At 36.9% G+C, this 17,399-nt stretch overlaps 1 protein-coding gene across 1 annotated transcript in view; it reads right to left on the bottom strand.

The window, feature by feature from the left end:
* USF3 (upstream transcription factor family member 3) overlaps positions 1-7,543 on the bottom strand; it is a 19,698-nt gene extending 12,155 nt beyond the window's left edge. The window contains exons 1-4 of the mRNA XM_002923491.4: positions 6,287-7,543; positions 4,582-4,646; positions 3,416-3,444; positions 1,236-1,318 (exon numbers count right to left, since the gene is read on the bottom strand). Of these exons, the coding sequence (XP_002923537.1) occupies positions 1,236-1,318; positions 3,416-3,444; positions 4,582-4,628 (159 nt within the window). The 5' untranslated portion in view covers positions 4,629-4,646; positions 6,287-7,543. The remainder of the gene's footprint in view (positions 1-1,235; positions 1,319-3,415; positions 3,445-4,581; positions 4,647-6,286) is intronic.
* Positions 7,544-17,399: the final 9,856 nt, after the last annotated feature.

A 17,399-nucleotide genomic window follows, 5' to 3' on the forward strand; every position in this document is an offset into this window, starting at 1 on the left:
GGCACGTATTGCATGGTGCACTGGGTGTTATACACAACTAATGAAGCATCAAACTTTACATCGGAATCCGGGAATGTACTGTATGGTGATTAACATAAGATAATAAAAAATAAAAAAAAGAAAAAAAAAAGAAAAAAAAATTGGGGTAGAATATATTGGGAGGATTAGATAAGGCGAAGCCAAGAGAAAAGAAGTCAATAGATAAAATCTAAAATAGAAAAATTAACATAAAGTAATAGAAGCTTATTATTTCAAAATATAAAGGTGAATTCCAGAAGAAACAGTTGAGAATGCCTTTAAGTTGTTGTACTGGACTTGGGAAGCAAGTAGCCAGAGACTAATTTTGTTTTCAGCTTTTTAGTGCTATTTGTTATGTTTATATATTAATTTTCACATATATTAATTTAATTAAAAATTAAACAAAAAGGCTAACACAAATTATGATATCCCATTATGATGAAACACTATATAACCATGAAAAAGAAATGAGATCATATGAGGAAAGGTATCTATAACTCAAAGTGTACTATATGCCAGTGAGTGAAAATGACAAGGCAGGTTATAAAAATCAGTGTGTGTGTGTGTGTGTGTGTGTGTGTGTGTGTGTTTGTATAATCATAAAGCAAGGTCTGAAGAGATGTGTAACAACATTTGTAATAGTAGTTGTAACTTGGGAGTAGGATGTCAATTTATTTTTCAAATTTTTTATGCCTTCCATATTGTTTCCACTCTGTTTTGTTTTGTTTTCAGTAAGCACATTTTATCCTCATTATCAAAGGAAACAAAAAGCTATCTTCATGAGGGAAAACTGTCACCTTTAATAAGCTGAGATTTATGTACCACTGGAGGTTGACAGGAGAATAAAATAGAGAACTTTGGAAGATTCTAGGTAAGAATTTAAAGACAAAAAATATGATTGGCAGAAAATAAAAGAAATGCCTGGTAAATACAATAGCACATAAATAAATGTAATCATGGGACTGAATAATTCAAGATCTTAAAGATGTAGAAATTATATGGTCCATTTGATCATGTAGAACACTATTAGAAGACTGCTGTAAGTATGGGGAAAATTAAAGATGGATATATAGAAAATTAAGCAAATGAAAAACAATGAGGCAATTAACTATATGCCATAAATGACAGGAAACAAAAATAATCTCTCTGAATAAAGAAACAACTTAGGGAATTATCTGTTCACAAATAATGAATGAAAATATGAGTGGACTTCTTACCTGCTTTAGGGCAGGGGAACATGGGATCAGCTCTCCTATCCTGTTTATTCCGGCATTGATTTTCTTCTTTCTATGCCTCTCCACTAGACAGGGGGGAAAACCCATTTATCAAACCTTATGGTACCACTGCCAAAGTCTGTTATTCTCCCTGGGTAAAGAAATTTTAGGTAACGAAATCCCTAACAAAATTTTATCACACAGAATCTACTAAAGACAACTACAATTAGATTTCTAAGAACGTCGTATTTTAAGTCTAGTATTATAGGAATTGATATAAGTAGTACTTCAATTAACATTTAAAAAATGTGATCTATAATAATTAAATTCAAACTATAAACAAAAGTTGGTAATATTACATCACTGTTAAGGCCGTTATTATGTTTCAAGTAATTACTAGAGATTTTAACTAAAATTTAAGAAGCCACTAACAAGTTAAGTTACTAAACAGCTGCCTTTTCATATAGGCAAATGAGACCTACTTAGATTACAGAACCTTAAAACACCTTTTAGGATGACTAGAAGGCATTTTTCGAATAGAACAGCTATTATGACTTAAAATTTCTATGGAGTCTGGTCTATTCACTTTGGCCACATAGGACTTTTCCCATCTAAGAAACTGAGCAACTGACAACATCTCAATCAAATTAACTGAGAAATATTCAAGGCTTACATGCTACAACTTTAAAGATCATATGGGAGGGTCAAGAGGGTACAAGATGATCTAAATAATTTCAACAAGACACTGTAAGTAGAAACATTAGTCTTGGCTATTTTCTGTCAGAAAGGTTTCCTTTCTAACAAGATTCCAGTATTTCTAAGAGGATGTCTTTCAGATTGACCATAAGCAGGTCTTTGTTTTGTAAAATACATACTTTTTGCTTCATAGTCTAGCAGTAAAGATATCTTTTTAATGACATCTAATTACTCTCTCAAAATAAAATACTAACAGTACATATTTATGACACCATGTGAGTTAATTCCAATAAAAATATTTAGTTCCCATGGCCAAAAACGTTTGGATTTAATTCATTTGGCCAAAGAAGGCAAAGCAATACAGTATAACTAACTTTTCTTTGGAATTCTTTAAGCAATAGTATTTGTTCTCACCTACGAGTGGATCTTTAAATGTGTGGAGGTGAAAAAAAAACAAAAACAAAAACAAACCAACAATATTAAGACTCTTTAGCCACGGTGATAAAGGGGAATTCAAAGGCAGGAAATTCCCATTTTGGGGAGCAGCAATATTCCACCAGTGTTCACCACCCCTTTCCATAGACAAAAATCCCCCCAGGGTTCTTTCCTTAAGGAAAGGAAGATATCATTTACAGAGTAATAGGTATTAACTTCTAAAATATTTTGTCTGAGATCTGGACTGTAGCCCCTGAAAAATAAAATGTTATAAAATGTACCAAATTGTAAACGTACACACAATTAGTTCTATAAATGTTTATCCAGCTTTGGCCTATAATTTTGAAGTTTGAGATAAAACCAGATATTTATTTTCTACATTTCTTCCTGTAATTGAGGACTCCACAACTTCATTTAAGATTTTTCACATTTCAAGGACCTTTAAGATCTGCAGCCTGCTGCTCATCTCTCCCCTACTCCTCTAGGCAGCCACACCCTCTGGAATTTCTGCAAAGGCACATACTCTTTATTCCATTTGGGAGAGATAGAGCTGGACTTCCTCAGTGAGTGAAATCACTTAAACCATTAGTTCCAGGAGCATATTAATCCTTAAATTATCTAAATAGACAATGAATCAGAAGATGATTAGCAAGCCATCTTCATGAGACTTGAGGCGTTTTGTCAATTAAACAGTAAAGGAACAAAAAAGTAAGGAACAGGGGAGCCTTGGTGGCTCAGTAAGTTGAGCATCTGCCTTCAGCTTGGGTCATGATCTTGGGGTCCTGGGATCGAGCCCACATCGAGCCCGGCATCAGGCTCCCTGCTCAGCAGGGAATCTGCTTCTCCCTCTGCTCCTCACCCTCACCCATGCTCTCTTACTCTCAAAGAAATAAATAAAATATTAAAAAAAAAAAAAGTAAGGAAGATTTTCCTAAAACATAATGAATAATGATGCTATGCTTACTTATAACATAAAAACTTATAATCAACTACAGTGTAATTTCATTTTGAATGAAAGTGCTAACAAATAAAATTGAAATTGTTGTTTCTACCTGCATTATGTGTCTCCCGGTTTTTCTTTCTGAAAAAAAAAGTGCAGATAAAAGAAACATGAAAATAATGGGAAAACATTTTTACCACTTTATATTTTGAGAACAATAAAAATTAATTTTATGAATTTGTATTTGTTGTATCAGCAAGAAACCATCTGAAGAAACATTTTCTTAATATATATTATGGTATGAAAACCTACCTGCAGATACGTCGATATAAATTTAGAATCTACAATTTCTAGAAATAACTATAATTCTCTATTCTTCCATACCCAGAAGTCATTGGTTGGGAAGTAAACCAATCACTGAAAAAACCTTAACTATTCGAAAAATGTAATTAAAGAGCTAGTCAGCTCTCAAAGTGATATGCCAAGTAGGTGACTTCTGATGTCTGCCCTGGTGCCCGGCAAGGGGTGCCATGAACGTGTAAGGGATACAAGCAACAGGAGAGAGGAAACTTTTAATCCCCAGGGAGAACAGCATGGCAGCCATCAGCACCCATGCACAGACCATTGATATTTGAGCCATCTTTTGCATTTGTGTACCTAAAAGCTAATTTCCTAAAACCACTGACTTTCCCTTTTATGTACACACACTAGCATTCTCTAATAGCTATTTGGTAAGGAAAGAGAATGGGGATTTTAGTATTAATGAAAGCACTGGGAATGCAATTCTAAGCAGAAACACTGTCCAAAATGCTAGAAATTCAGAAGGGGGCTTATACAAAGAACAGAAGTAATACTGTACTGATGTGCATATTGTAATGTCACAAAATTGTAATGTCACAAGATGTCCATTCAAATTGACTTCAGCCTAAATGAACTTACGATCTACAAAGACTGTAATACTGTTTGCAAGTAAAAATTTCAGGAGAAAGTAAACATTTAACACAGATTTGGTATTATACCATCTTAATTACTGATTGACATTCTTACTTGTTAACGCTTTAATAAAATAAGGAGGACAGGTATACTTCAGCTATATACTCCTTTCTGTAAATCTGTATTTATTTATCCACACATATTTCTGAAGCACCCAAATGAAAGTTCCACATTTTCCAGGCACCCAAATGAAACTTCCCAGAGGACTACCTATTTAGCAAAGTAGGGACTAATCCTGCTTCTTATCTGCCCAAACTATATGATTTTTGGACTGGGGTTACATACCTGTGCTGCTTTTTTGTAGGAGTCTCATTCTCTGTCATTTCTGGCATGATTACAGTGATAGGAACCTACAAGGCACAGAAAGACACACCAGAAAGTTTAAAGTTAGTATGTTAGAGAAATTGATTAATAGCAATTTGGTTTGAATTCCAAAATGCTAAAAAACAAAAGTGACATTATGGAAAAGCACTGTCTTAGCTGTCATGGATAGAAAAAGGTGTAAGAAAGGTATAAGAAAACAAGACAAAAACATTATAACTAGCAGATGGAGAGCATGGTGAATGTGAAATGTGAGGTACAGCCAGAAAGTGCTTGAGAAGACTGGAATAAAGATCACTGATGGGCCTGGAAATCTAGAAAGGCTTAATGGCGGTGTGGATTTGAGCAAGACCTGGAAAGACAGGTAAAACATATTTGACTTGGGAGAGTATGTTCTTTGTTCATAGTACTGTTTGAAGTGTTCTGCAAAATTTAAACTAGAACAATGGTCCTCCTCTCTAAACACAGAAAAAGCAAAAGTGACAAGTGCACAAACATGTAATATTCCATACACGGAAACAACCACTCACTCAATTCATTCATTCATTTGCCAGCCTTCTCTCTAACTGCTAGAAGTCTTATGTTATCACTCGAGAGTCATTAAAATCTGGATAGGAGTATGAAAATTCTACTTATATTTAAAATATCAGGATACTAAAGAATATACACAGTACAGAGAAATACGTTCATATGCCAAAAAAAAAAAAAAAAAAAGGCCTGAAAGCAAATACATGAAGATACTAGTTAGTCCTAGTCAGGTAAGGTCAGCAATATAGGTGATTTCTTTCTCTTCTCTGATTTTCAAAAAATTTCATAATGAAAACCTTAATGCTTCTAAGTCTCAGGGACTGACGGCCTTTCAAAAGTGGTCTGTCCAGCCGGGATACCTGTTCCGGTACACTGGAGGGGGTGCAAGTGCAGTTTCCCATTTCCTGAGTGTGGATCAGAAGTCAGAAAGCATGAGTTTAGGGGTGCCTGGCTGGTTAAGTGTCCAGGTCTTGATTTTGGCTCAGGCCATGATCTCAGGGTCGTGAGATGGAGCCCACATAGGCCCCATGCTAGGCGAGGAGCCTGCCTGGATTCTCCTTCTCCTTCTCCCTCTGCCCTCCCCCCAAAGTATGTATGTGCACGCGTGTGCTCAAGGAGAAGGGACAGGGGAGGGGAGGAGAAAACAAGCATGAGTTTAAAATCTAGTTCTGCCATTTCCTAGCTGTGAGGTCCTGGGCAAGCTAGATAGCCTCTTGGAACCTCAGATGTTTCGTCTACAAAATGGATCATAATCAAAGCATCTGGACCACTGGGTTATTTTGAGAAAGGAATGAAAAATGCAGGGGGAACACAGCAGCACAGTGCCTAGCAGCAAAAAGAATTCAACCAATATTAGCCATGAATAATAATGAAGGTACTTCAGGTTGGGCTGAGCCCTGGAAAGGTGGAAGAAAGGTCCAGGGAAATAAGTAGAAGTGAATGCTGACAAGGTAATGACAGGAAGTACTGGCCGAAGCAGCCTGTGGAGAAATGTGCACTCAAGACCCATTTCCAGCCGCTGATTCCACCTTCTCCCTAACATCAGTAATGGCACACATCAGCTTCAATGCAACACACTCACATTAGATAACCACATAATGACAATTTGGGACATGTGAGTAAATAAAGAAATCCTTGTCACCTTTCTCACCCAAGGGCTTGCAAAATTTCTTCACTTTTGATTCCTGGCTTCCAACGCCTCCCGTTTCTGATCCAAATCTATCATCTTCTGCCAGAAGATGGTCTATAAGTTATGTTTTCTTCTTACTACACAAGAGAAAAATCAATGAGTATTTATAGTTGCTAGGTTTCCCTTAGCAGCATGTGAAACGACCGGCAACCTCTGGCACATAGGCAGATTTTTTGTGGCATACACAAGACCCTGAATTCTCCTCACTGTCCCTCAAGTTCTTACTTTCCTCCACCCAGGTCTTACACTAAGATCTGCCCTCAATTCTAAAATTATCTTCCCTCAATCTCCTACTTCCCTCTCCTCTCTGGTGACAGTGACTGAGAACTTACTCAAGGGTCGCCCCCAAGGGCAGTGACACTAGAAGACAGCCTTCAGTCCTGAGCATCATATATGCTCTCAAACATGTAGATTTGGGGGCTTTTTTCCAAAGGAGAAGCAATGGGTAGGGGCCCGGAGTCTGTATTTTCAACAATGTACTAGTTAAAAACCACAAATTGTCAGCCTATCCCTGAATCACCGAATCAGTCTCTAAGGGAGGAATTCCAATCTTTAAGGGAGGAGTCTGAAATTTAATGCATGTCCCCAAGGGATTCTTATCAGGAACTTCTAGAAAGGCAAGCAGGTATCTTTAGTTGGTGGAATTTCAGGCATGTGACTGATAGCCTATTGTAGGAGAGATTACTTGGGATACAGCAAGACAGCTGGACATATAATTTCACCTATAAACCCGTAAGGTCAGATTTCCCATGTATCCATAAGTCAGCATTTGGTCATTAATGTCACAGTGTCCGTTGTTCCTCTGGAGCAGGTTTGAAAGTCTGCAGATTCATGTTCCAATCAAGATACATGAAGTAAAAGTTCCAATCTTCTAAACATTTAGAATCTTAAAGTAAATGATGCTAGAGGCCTATCATGTTAAGTAAACATATTCATTGCATGGGGGCAGGGGTGAGAGGCAGGGGTTTAACTGAAAGAGGTATATCATGCAGTTTACCAAATGTCACTATAAATATCCGTCTCAAACCACATCTTAACCAATTCAATTATATCTATCCATGCACAACTGTTTACATATGGTACTCCTGATATTAAAACTGCATTCCTCACATATAAAAAGAACACTTATCGAAATAATAAGCTATATAATATCATCATAAATCCTTGTCCACTGATTCATTAACCTACTAAGGAAATGTTACTTTTACAAATATACCTTTTAAAATATTTAAAGTGCCATGAATTTTTAAGGAAAAATTTCAAAATGTTGTTAGTAATCCATGAATTACTATTTTTCATGGTAAGAAAGAATTATTTCTAAAATCAGACAAATCCAATGGTTCTCAAAGTGTGGTTCTGAGATCACTTGCATCAAAATCACAAATTTTAAAATTGCTTTTGACTCCTGCAGTAACACTTACATATAGTAAAATGCACAAATCTTAAGTGTAACATTCAGTGAGTTCTGACTAATGCACACACCTGTGTGACTGAACCCCTATCAAGGTACAGAACATTATTATGACCAGAGAACGTTCTCATGACCCTTTCCAATCAATACTCCCACAGAGGCAACCAGTGTTCTCCTTTTTTTCACCACTGAACTTTATAATGCATTAACTGAGAACTCTGTTGGGCCAAGCTTTCACTCTGCATAATGTTTCTTAAATTCATCCAGTAGTTTGTTCCTTTTTATTGCTGAGTACCACTGTATAACTGTGTGGGAGTTTATAGTTCAGTTTGTGCATTTTTCTGTTGATGAACACCTGCCCTGTTCCTGTGTTTTGGCTACCATGAATAAAGCTGCTATCCATGAACATTCTTCTGTAACGTCTTTCTTTCTGCTGAGTAAATATCTAGGAGTGGAAATGCTTATTATAAACCCTGCAGTTCTACTCCTAAGTATCTACCCAAGAGAAATAAAAAAGTATATCCACAAAAAGACTTCTATAAGAACATTTATCACACTCTCCCCTGAGTGACAGTACCATTTTGCATTCCCTCCCAAAATGTAAGAGTTCTGGTTGCTCCATATCCTTCTAACATTGGGTTTGTCTGCCTATTGATTTCAACCATTCTGGTGGTTATATAGTAAAATCTCATTATAGTTTAATTCTCATTTCCTGGATGACTGATAATATTGAGTACTTTTTTATGTGCATATTAAGACCATTTGTAGATCTTATTTTGTCTGCTCATATATTTTTGCCAGTTTTTTAATTGGACTGTTTATCCTTTTATTATTGACTTATAGAAAATCTTCATATATTCTGAGTTCTTATATCTTCTGGATACCTGTCCTTTGTCTGAAATATATTTTGCAAATATTTTCTCCCATTATGTGGTCTACCTATGCATTTTCTTAACTGTGTCTTTTGGTAAGCAAAAGTTCTTGATGAAGTAAAACTTACCAATGTTCAATTTATGATGATTCCTTTTATGGCCTGTCTGAGAAATCTTTACTAATCCCCAAGATATTCTCCTACAATTGTTTCTACAAGGTTTATGATACTGTCATATTCAATGATCCATACTATGTAAGGCAGGAGGTAGGGATTAAAGTTCATTTTTCCCCCATATCGATAGTTAGCTGTTCCAACATCATTTGTTGAAAAGATTTCCTTTCCTCAATGATACCTTTGTTAAAAATCAAATGTCCTTATCAGTGAAGTTCCATTTCTAGGCTCTCTGTTCCTTTGCTCTCTTGCTCTCTCTTCTGAGCTATCCTTATGCTACTATCACACAGTACTGACTAAGCATCTGTCTAAAATAGAGATTCCTCTGTCCCAACCCAGACCTACTGAATTGGAATCTTAGAAAGGACAAGTCCAGAAATATGATGTTCTAACAAGCTTCCTAGTTGATTTTTCTGCACTGTAAAGTTTGAGAAGTGCGTTACTTTAATACTGTTCCTTTAAAACTGATACAAATCAATGAGCTCACAAACCAATGAGTCCACATGGGAAGAACAGTGAACCTGGAATTAGGAAAATGAGCTTTTATTCTAGATTTGCTACTCAAAAGCTAGGTATCATTTTATTTATCACAACTTAAGGTCAAGTTTCTTCACATGTAAAACAAGAGGGTAGGATTAGATCCAATCATTCAGGTATGGATTGAGTGCCCACACTGCCTAGGAATTACAGATATAAAGATGAAAAAGGCAAGTCTTCCCTCAAGAAGAACACAGTCTACATCAGGGCTATCCAAAAGAACTTTGTTTAGTAGAAATATTCTCTATCTGTGCTGTTCATATGGTCACCGTTCGTCACATGTGGGTATTAAATGCTTGAAATGCGGCTAGTGAGACCATGTAATTAACTTTTAATTTTATAAATTTTAAGTAATTTAAATTAAATAGTTACATGTGGCTACTGGTTACCATACTGGGCAGCACAGGGAATTTTAAAAATAATCTTAAAAAGATGAATTTAAAAATTGGTTCATGAGGGGCGCCTGGGTGGCACAGCGGTTAAGCGTCTGCCTTCAGCTCAGGGCGTGATTCCGGCATTGTGGGATCGAGTCCCACATCGGGCTCCTCCACTGTGAGCCTGCTTCTTCCTCTCTCACTCCCCCTGCTTGTGTTCCCTCTCTCGCTGGCTGTCTCTATCTCTGTCAAATAAATGAATAAAATCTTAAAAAAAAAAAATTGGTTCATGAATGTCAACTTCCTAGTTTTGTTATTGTCCTACAGCTATATGTCACTACTAGGGGAAAGTACATCAGTAGTACATGGGTTCAGCAGTGCATAGTATTTTTGTAACTTTGTTTGAGTCTATAATCATTTTAAAATAAAAAGTTTTAAAAAGTGATTTAAAAAAATGGTAAATTCCACATACACAAAAAAGTCTTGAGAATCTGAGAACTGCACCAAAAATATACAAAATATGGGAGGAAGGGAAGGTGCAGGAGGTGCAGAGAGAAAAAAAAAACTTGGACTAGACTGTGAAGGAATTTTCTGTGCCTAATAAGTATGTTCAGCTTTTATCTCAAGATCAGTGGTTGTCAGATCAGTGCCGGTCTGAAACAAAGTTCCCCTGGTCTATAGCAAAATGAAAAAAAAGTACAATGAAGTAAGATTTATTTTCTTTTTTATTGATATGTAACTTACATACAATAAGTCATTAATTTAAGTTTACTGCTCAATGAATTTATATATGTGAATAGACCCATGTAACCACCACTCAGATGAAGATACAGAACATTATCACAAAAGGCTCTCAAGGTCCCTGCCACTTAATCCCTTGAAACTTCTTTCAAAAATATATATTCAAAGAAGAATATATATTTCCAAGGAAGACAAACAAATGACCAACAAGTACATAAAAAGGTATTCAACACCATTAATCATTAGGGAAATGCAAATCAAAACCATAATGAGATCTCACCTCACACCTGTTAGAATAGCCATTCCCAAAAAGGCAAAAGATAAAAAGTGTTGGTAAAGATATGGAGAAAAGGGAACCCTTATACACAACAGATGAAAATGTAAATTGGTACAGCCATTATGGAAAACAGTATGGAGGTTCCTCAAAATTAAAGACAGAAGTACCATATGATCCAACAATCCCACTTCTGGATACAGAGGAAATGAAAACACCATCTGTAATCCCATGTTCACAGCAGCATTATTCACAACAACCAAGACACGCAAACAACCTAAGGGTCCATCGATGGGTGAATGGGTAAAGAAAATGTGACACGCACATATATACAATGAAATATATATAATGCAATACTATTCAGCCTTTAAAAAAGAAGGAAATCCTGATATTTGTGACATGAATCAACCTGGAGGACATTATGTTAAGTGAAATAAGCCAGATATAGAAAGACAAATACTGTATAACCACACTTACATGTGGAAACTAAAAAAGTTAAACTCATAATAATTGAGGATAGAATGGTAAGTGCCAGTGGCTAGGTGATAGGGGAAATGCGAGAGGCTGATCAAGGGCACAGACATTCAGTTATAGGATGAATAAGTTCTGGAGACTTAATGTACAGAATGATGACTGTAGTTAATAACTTATTGTATACTTGCAATTTGAGAGAGAAGATCTTAAAATCTTTTGTTCTTACCAGAAAAAGTAACTATGTGAATGGATGGATATGTTAATTAGTTTGGCCATGGTAATTATCTCACAATGTATATATACTTATCAAAACATCTTATTGTATACCTTAAATATATATACAATATTTATTTGTCAATCATACCTCAATAAAGCTGGAAAAAATATATGTTTATAATCAAAAGTGTGCTATTACCTCACACATTGCTGGTGGGGATGTAAAATCACTTTGGAAAACACTTTGGCGGTTCCTCAAATAGTCAAAACACAGAGTCACTTTCTGACCCAGCAATGCCACCTAGGTATATACCCAAAAGAACTGAAAATACATGTTCACACAAAAGCTTGTACATGTACATTTGTTGCAGCAACACTCATAAGAGCCAGTGAGTTGAAACAAGTCAAATGTCCATGTGAATGATGAATGGATAAGTAAAATGGGCTATGTCCACACAAGGAAATATTATTCAGCAATACACAGATATGAAGTACTGACACCTGCTATAGCATGGGTAACACTTGAAAATATGTTAAGTGGAAGAAGACGGACATAAAAAGTCACATACTGTATAATTCCACTTATATGAAATGTCCAGAAGCAAAACCGTAGAGACAGAAAGTAGTGGTTGCCAGGAGTGGGAGAGGGAATGAAGGGTGATGGCTGATGGGTATGAGTCTCTTTTGGGGACGATGCTCTAGAATTAGATTGTGGAGATGACTGCACAACTTTGTAAACGTGCTAAAAAGCACCAAATTATATACTTTAAAAGGGTTAGTTTTACAACATATGAATTATATCTTAATAAAAAATATAAATAAAAAATGAAGGGGAAAGCAAAAAATTATGCTACAGGGGCGCCTGGGTGGCACAGCGGTTAAGCGTCTGCCTTCGGCTCAGGGCGTGATCCCGGCGTTATGGGATCGAGCCCCACGTCAGGCTCCTCTGCTATGAGCCTGCTTCTTCCTCTCCCACTCCCCCTGCTTGTGTTCCCTCTCTCGCTGGCTGTCTCTATTTCTGTCGAATAAATAAACAAAATCTTTAAAAAAAAAAAAAAAAAAAATTATGCTACAAATATAAAAAGTTTGACATCTCCAGATTTAATCAATGCTTTGTTGGCAAACACTTTTTAAAAATTATTTTGAGGCAAATAATTATATAACTATTTGTACACATTATATAGCTATTTTATACACATAGCCTCATCTAATATTCACTAATTTGTAAAGTAAGTGGCATTAAAATAATTTAGTAATTTGTCCACAGTCACAGTTAATAAATGGTGAGGCAGGATTCTAACTTAATACTAGCTGACTCCAGAGCCCAAGTCCTTAACTATTTTCATAGTGCTTCTCTACCTCCTCCATCCCCTGCAGCAAAAAGCAAGCAAGCAAGCAAGTAAACACAGTATGGTACATTTTAACAAAACCATGTCTTCAACTATTATATTCCTTCTGTTTCAATTTATATCTTATTATCCTGGACATATGCAGGTGGTAACATCTAGCCCAGAAAACTTATTTTCTCATAAGGCCCCTGCTCAAAGAAAACAAAAACATCAATCAGAAGCCATATGCAAATAAAAAGCAACGTGATTTAGTTTTCTCATAAAACAAAATATTCAAATAATCCTCTTTAGACAGGTGTTAAATGTTTGAAGTAGAATTCTACTGCAGGGACTGTTTAGAAAGACTGAAAAGATAAAAGAGGGCTCACAGTTTTAAAAATTACTACAAAGCTGCAGTAACCAAGACAGTGTGGTACTGGAGGAAAGAAAGACACACAAATCAGTGGAATCAAGCTAAGAGCCCAGAAATAAACCCTTACATTTGTGGCCAACTGGTTTTCAACAAGGATGACAAAACCATTCAATGGGGGAAAGAATACCCGTTCCAACAAATGATGCTGGGGCAATGGGACATTCACATGCAGGAGAATGAAGTTAGACCCCTACCTCATAACACATACAAAATTTAACTCAGAAAGAATCATATCATAGCTCAACATAATAGTGAATACTTTAAAACTCTTAGATATGAAACCAAAAGCACAAGTGGCAAAAGAAAAATATATTTGATTTCAAAATTAAAAATTTTTGTGCTCAGAGGACACCATCAAGAAAATGAAAAAATGGGGTGCCTGGGTGGCTCAGTCGGTGAAGTGTCTGCCTTTGGCTCAGGTCATGATCGCAAGGTCCTGGGATTGAGCCCCACCATCAGGCTCCCTGACCAGCAGGGAGCCTGCTTCTCCTTCTCCCTGCTGCTCCCCCTGCTTGTGCTCTTTGTCAAATAAATAAATAAAATCTTCTAAAAAAGTGAAAAAATAATCCATAGAATGGGAGAAAATATTGACAAATCATGTATCTAATAAGGGAGCTGTACTTAGGCTATGTAAAGAACTCTTACAACTCAGTAATTAAAAGACAACCCAATTTAAAAATGGGCAAAGTATCTGAATAGACGTCTCTCCAAGGAAGATATACAAATGGCCAATAAACACATGAAAAGATGTTCAGCAACATTAGCCATTAGGAAAATATAAGTAAAAACCATGTGAGGGGCACCTGGGTGGCTCGGTCTTTGGCTAAGATCATGACCTCAGGGTCCTGGGATGGAGCCTCATACCCGGCTCCCTGCTCAGTGGGGACCCTGCACCTCCCTCTCTCTGTCACTCCCCCCCGCTTGTACTTTCTCTCGCTCTCTGTCAAATAAAGTCTTTTAAATAAATAAATAAATAAATAAATAAATAAATAAATAAACAAACAAACCATGTGAGATAAGACTTCATATCTGCTAGGATGGCTAAAATAAAAAAAGACAGTCAATAACAAGTGTTGGTGAGGATGTGGGGAAATTGGAGCTCTCATATATTACTGGCGGGATTAAAAATGGTACCACCACTTTGGAACAATTTGGCAGTTCCTCAAAATGTCACACATAGAGTTACCATATGAATAAGCATTTCTATTCCTAGATATACTCAAAGATAACTGAAAACAACTGTTCCCACACAAAAACTTGTACGTGAATGTTCATAGCAGAAATATTTGTAATATCCAAAAATGGAAACAACCCAAATGTATATCAACTGATGAAGGGATAAATAAATTGTGGTATATTCACACAACAGAATATAACTCAGCAATAAAAAGGAACAAAGTACTGATACATTTTACAGCATGGATGAACTCTGAAAACATTATGCAATGTGAAAGAAGCCAATCACGGAAGACCGCACATTGTATGATTCCCATCTACTTTAAATTCTGGAACATGAAAATTCAGAGAGACTGAAAGTAAATTAGTGGTTGCCAGGGTCTGAGGAAGATGAAGAATGTCTGCTAATGGCGGGTAGACGGAGGTGTTTGTTCTTTTTAGGGATGATGAGATGTTCTAAAATTAGATTATGGTGATGGTTGCATAACTCTGCAAATATACTAAAAACCATTAAATTCCACTTTAAACTTTATGGTATGTGAACTGTACCTCAATCACCCTGTTTAAAAAGAAAAAAGAAGAGAAAACTTGATGGAAGGCTCTTTGGGTAATTTGAAATTTTCTACCCAGTCATCTTTTTCATCAGTTTATATATGTTTGTTTTCAGCGTAAAATTCTTTTTGGTTACCAATCATCCCCAATTTTCCTAACACAGAGAAAATGTGTAAAAATAAGTACTAGCATTTATTTAAAAAAAAAAAACTAGGTTTAACTGTTCAGGGTCAAATTGTGTTTTCTTTCCACCAAGAAGCAATTAGTGGTAAAGATTAATTTGAATTGTGTCTTTAGATACAATGAACAGAAAAACCTAACTCTTATCAATCAAATTTTCAAATTAGAATTAAGAAGACTTAGTTGAGGAATGCCTGGGTGGCTCAGTCGGTTGAGAGTCTGCCTTCAGCTCAGGTCATGATCCTGGGGTCCTGAAATGGAGTCCCACATCGGGCTCCCTGCTCATGGGAAAACTGCTTCTCCCTCTCCCTCTGCCTACTGCTCCCCTTGCTTATGCACTCTCTTTCTTTTCCTCTCTCTGTCAAGTAAATAAATAAAATCTTTTTAAAAAGGCGGGGGGGGGGGGGNAAAAAAAAAAAAATTTTTTAAAAAGGGGGGGGGGGGGGTGGGAATGCCTGGTGGCTCAGCTGGTTAAATGTCTGCCTTCCGCTCAGGTCATGATCCCAGGGGTCCTGGGATGGAGTCCCACATCCGGCTCCTTGCTCGGCAGGGAAACTGCTTCTTCCTCTCCCTCTGCCTGAGGCTACCCTTGCCCATGCATGCTCTGTCTCTCTCTTTCTCTCTGATAAATAAATAAATAAATAAATAAATAAATAAATAAATAAATAAATAAATAAAAAATAAATAAAATGTCTTAGTTGAAAACATTTTATGGCACATTGCTTAAACATAATTTGTTCATGGTTTGTGGAAAATCTTTTCAACCCTATACTTAATTCTGTTCTGCTGCTGCTTAATATATTCCTAAGCATTTTACAATTATTTAAAATGTTTTATGGAATGGCTACATAGGCAGTTTTTAAATGTGTTCTATTTCTTTTTTTTTTTTTTAAAGATTTTTTTATTTATTCGACAGAGATAGAGACAGCCAGCGAGAGAGGGAACACAAGCAGGGGGAGTGGGAGAGGAAGAAGCAGGCTCATAGCAGAAGAGCCTGATGTGGGGCTTGATCCCACAATGCTGGGATCATGCCCTGAGCCAAAGGCAGACGCTTAACCGCTGTGCCACCCAGGCGCCCCAATGTGTTCTATTTCTTCATCTGAGATCTCTAGTAAATCCTCAGCTCCCTCCAATTAAAATGACTTAACCCACTGAACTAGAGTATGATCCATGGAAATGATAACACAATTAAGCTGGTCTAGGTCACAGCCATTTATATCCCTAGTATAATTATAATAAACATGATTTTATACTCCCATAACTGTTTATTTAACAATTTTTAACAGTTTTTCCTTATAATAAAAATAATGTGTACCTAGAAAACAAAACTAGACATAAAGGAAAAAATGAAACTACTTTCAAACACATCACTTGACCAGAATCCACAAGAATGCCTGTTGATATTCTTACAGATTTCTTATGGTTTTTTTTCTACATACGCCTGATTTTTTTTTAATGATTTTTTTTTATTATATTATGTTAGTCACCATACAGTACATCCACGGATTCCGATGCAAAGTTCGATGCTTCATTAGTTGCGTATAACATCCAGAGCACCATGCAATATGTGCCCTCCTTACTACCCATCACCAGTCTATCCCATTCCCCCACCCCCCTCCCCTCTGAAGTCCTCAGTTTGTTTCTCAAAGTCCATAGTCTCTCATGCTTCATTCCCCCTTCTGATTACCCCCCCTTTCTTTATCCCTTTCTTCCCCTACCGATCATCCTAGTTCTTATGTTCCATAGATGAGAGAAATCATATGATAATTGTCTTTCTCTGCTTGACTTATTTCACTTAGCATTATCTCCTCCAGTGCCGTCCATGTTGCAGCAAATGTCGAGAATTCGTTCTTTCTGATAGCTGAGTACTATTCCATTATATATATGGACCACAGCTTTTTTTTTTTTTAAGATTTTATTTATTTATTTGACAGAGATAGAGACAGCCGGCGAGACAGGGAAAACAAGCAGGGGGAGTGGGAGAGGATAAGCAGGCTCATAGTGGAGGAGCCTGATGTGGGGCTCGATCCCGTAACGCCAGGATCACGCCCNGCCTGATGTGGGGCTCGATCCCGTAACGCCAGGATCACGCCCTGAGCCGAAGGCAGACGCTTAACCGCTGTGCCACCCAGGCGCCCCTGGACCACAGCTTCTTAATCCAGTCATCTGTTGAGGGGCATTTTGGCTCCCTCCATGATTTAGCTATTGTGGACAATGCTGCTATGAACATTGGGGTGCATATGTCCCTTCTCTTAACTACGTCTGTATCTTTGGTGTAAACACCCAGTAGTGCAATGGCTGGGTCATAGGGTAGTTCAATTTTT

The sequence above is a fragment of the Ailuropoda melanoleuca genome, chromosome 1, assembly GCF_002007445.2.
Source record: "Ailuropoda melanoleuca isolate Jingjing chromosome 1, ASM200744v2, whole genome shotgun sequence".
Lineage (NCBI taxonomy): Eukaryota > Metazoa > Chordata > Mammalia > Carnivora > Ursidae > Ailuropoda > Ailuropoda melanoleuca.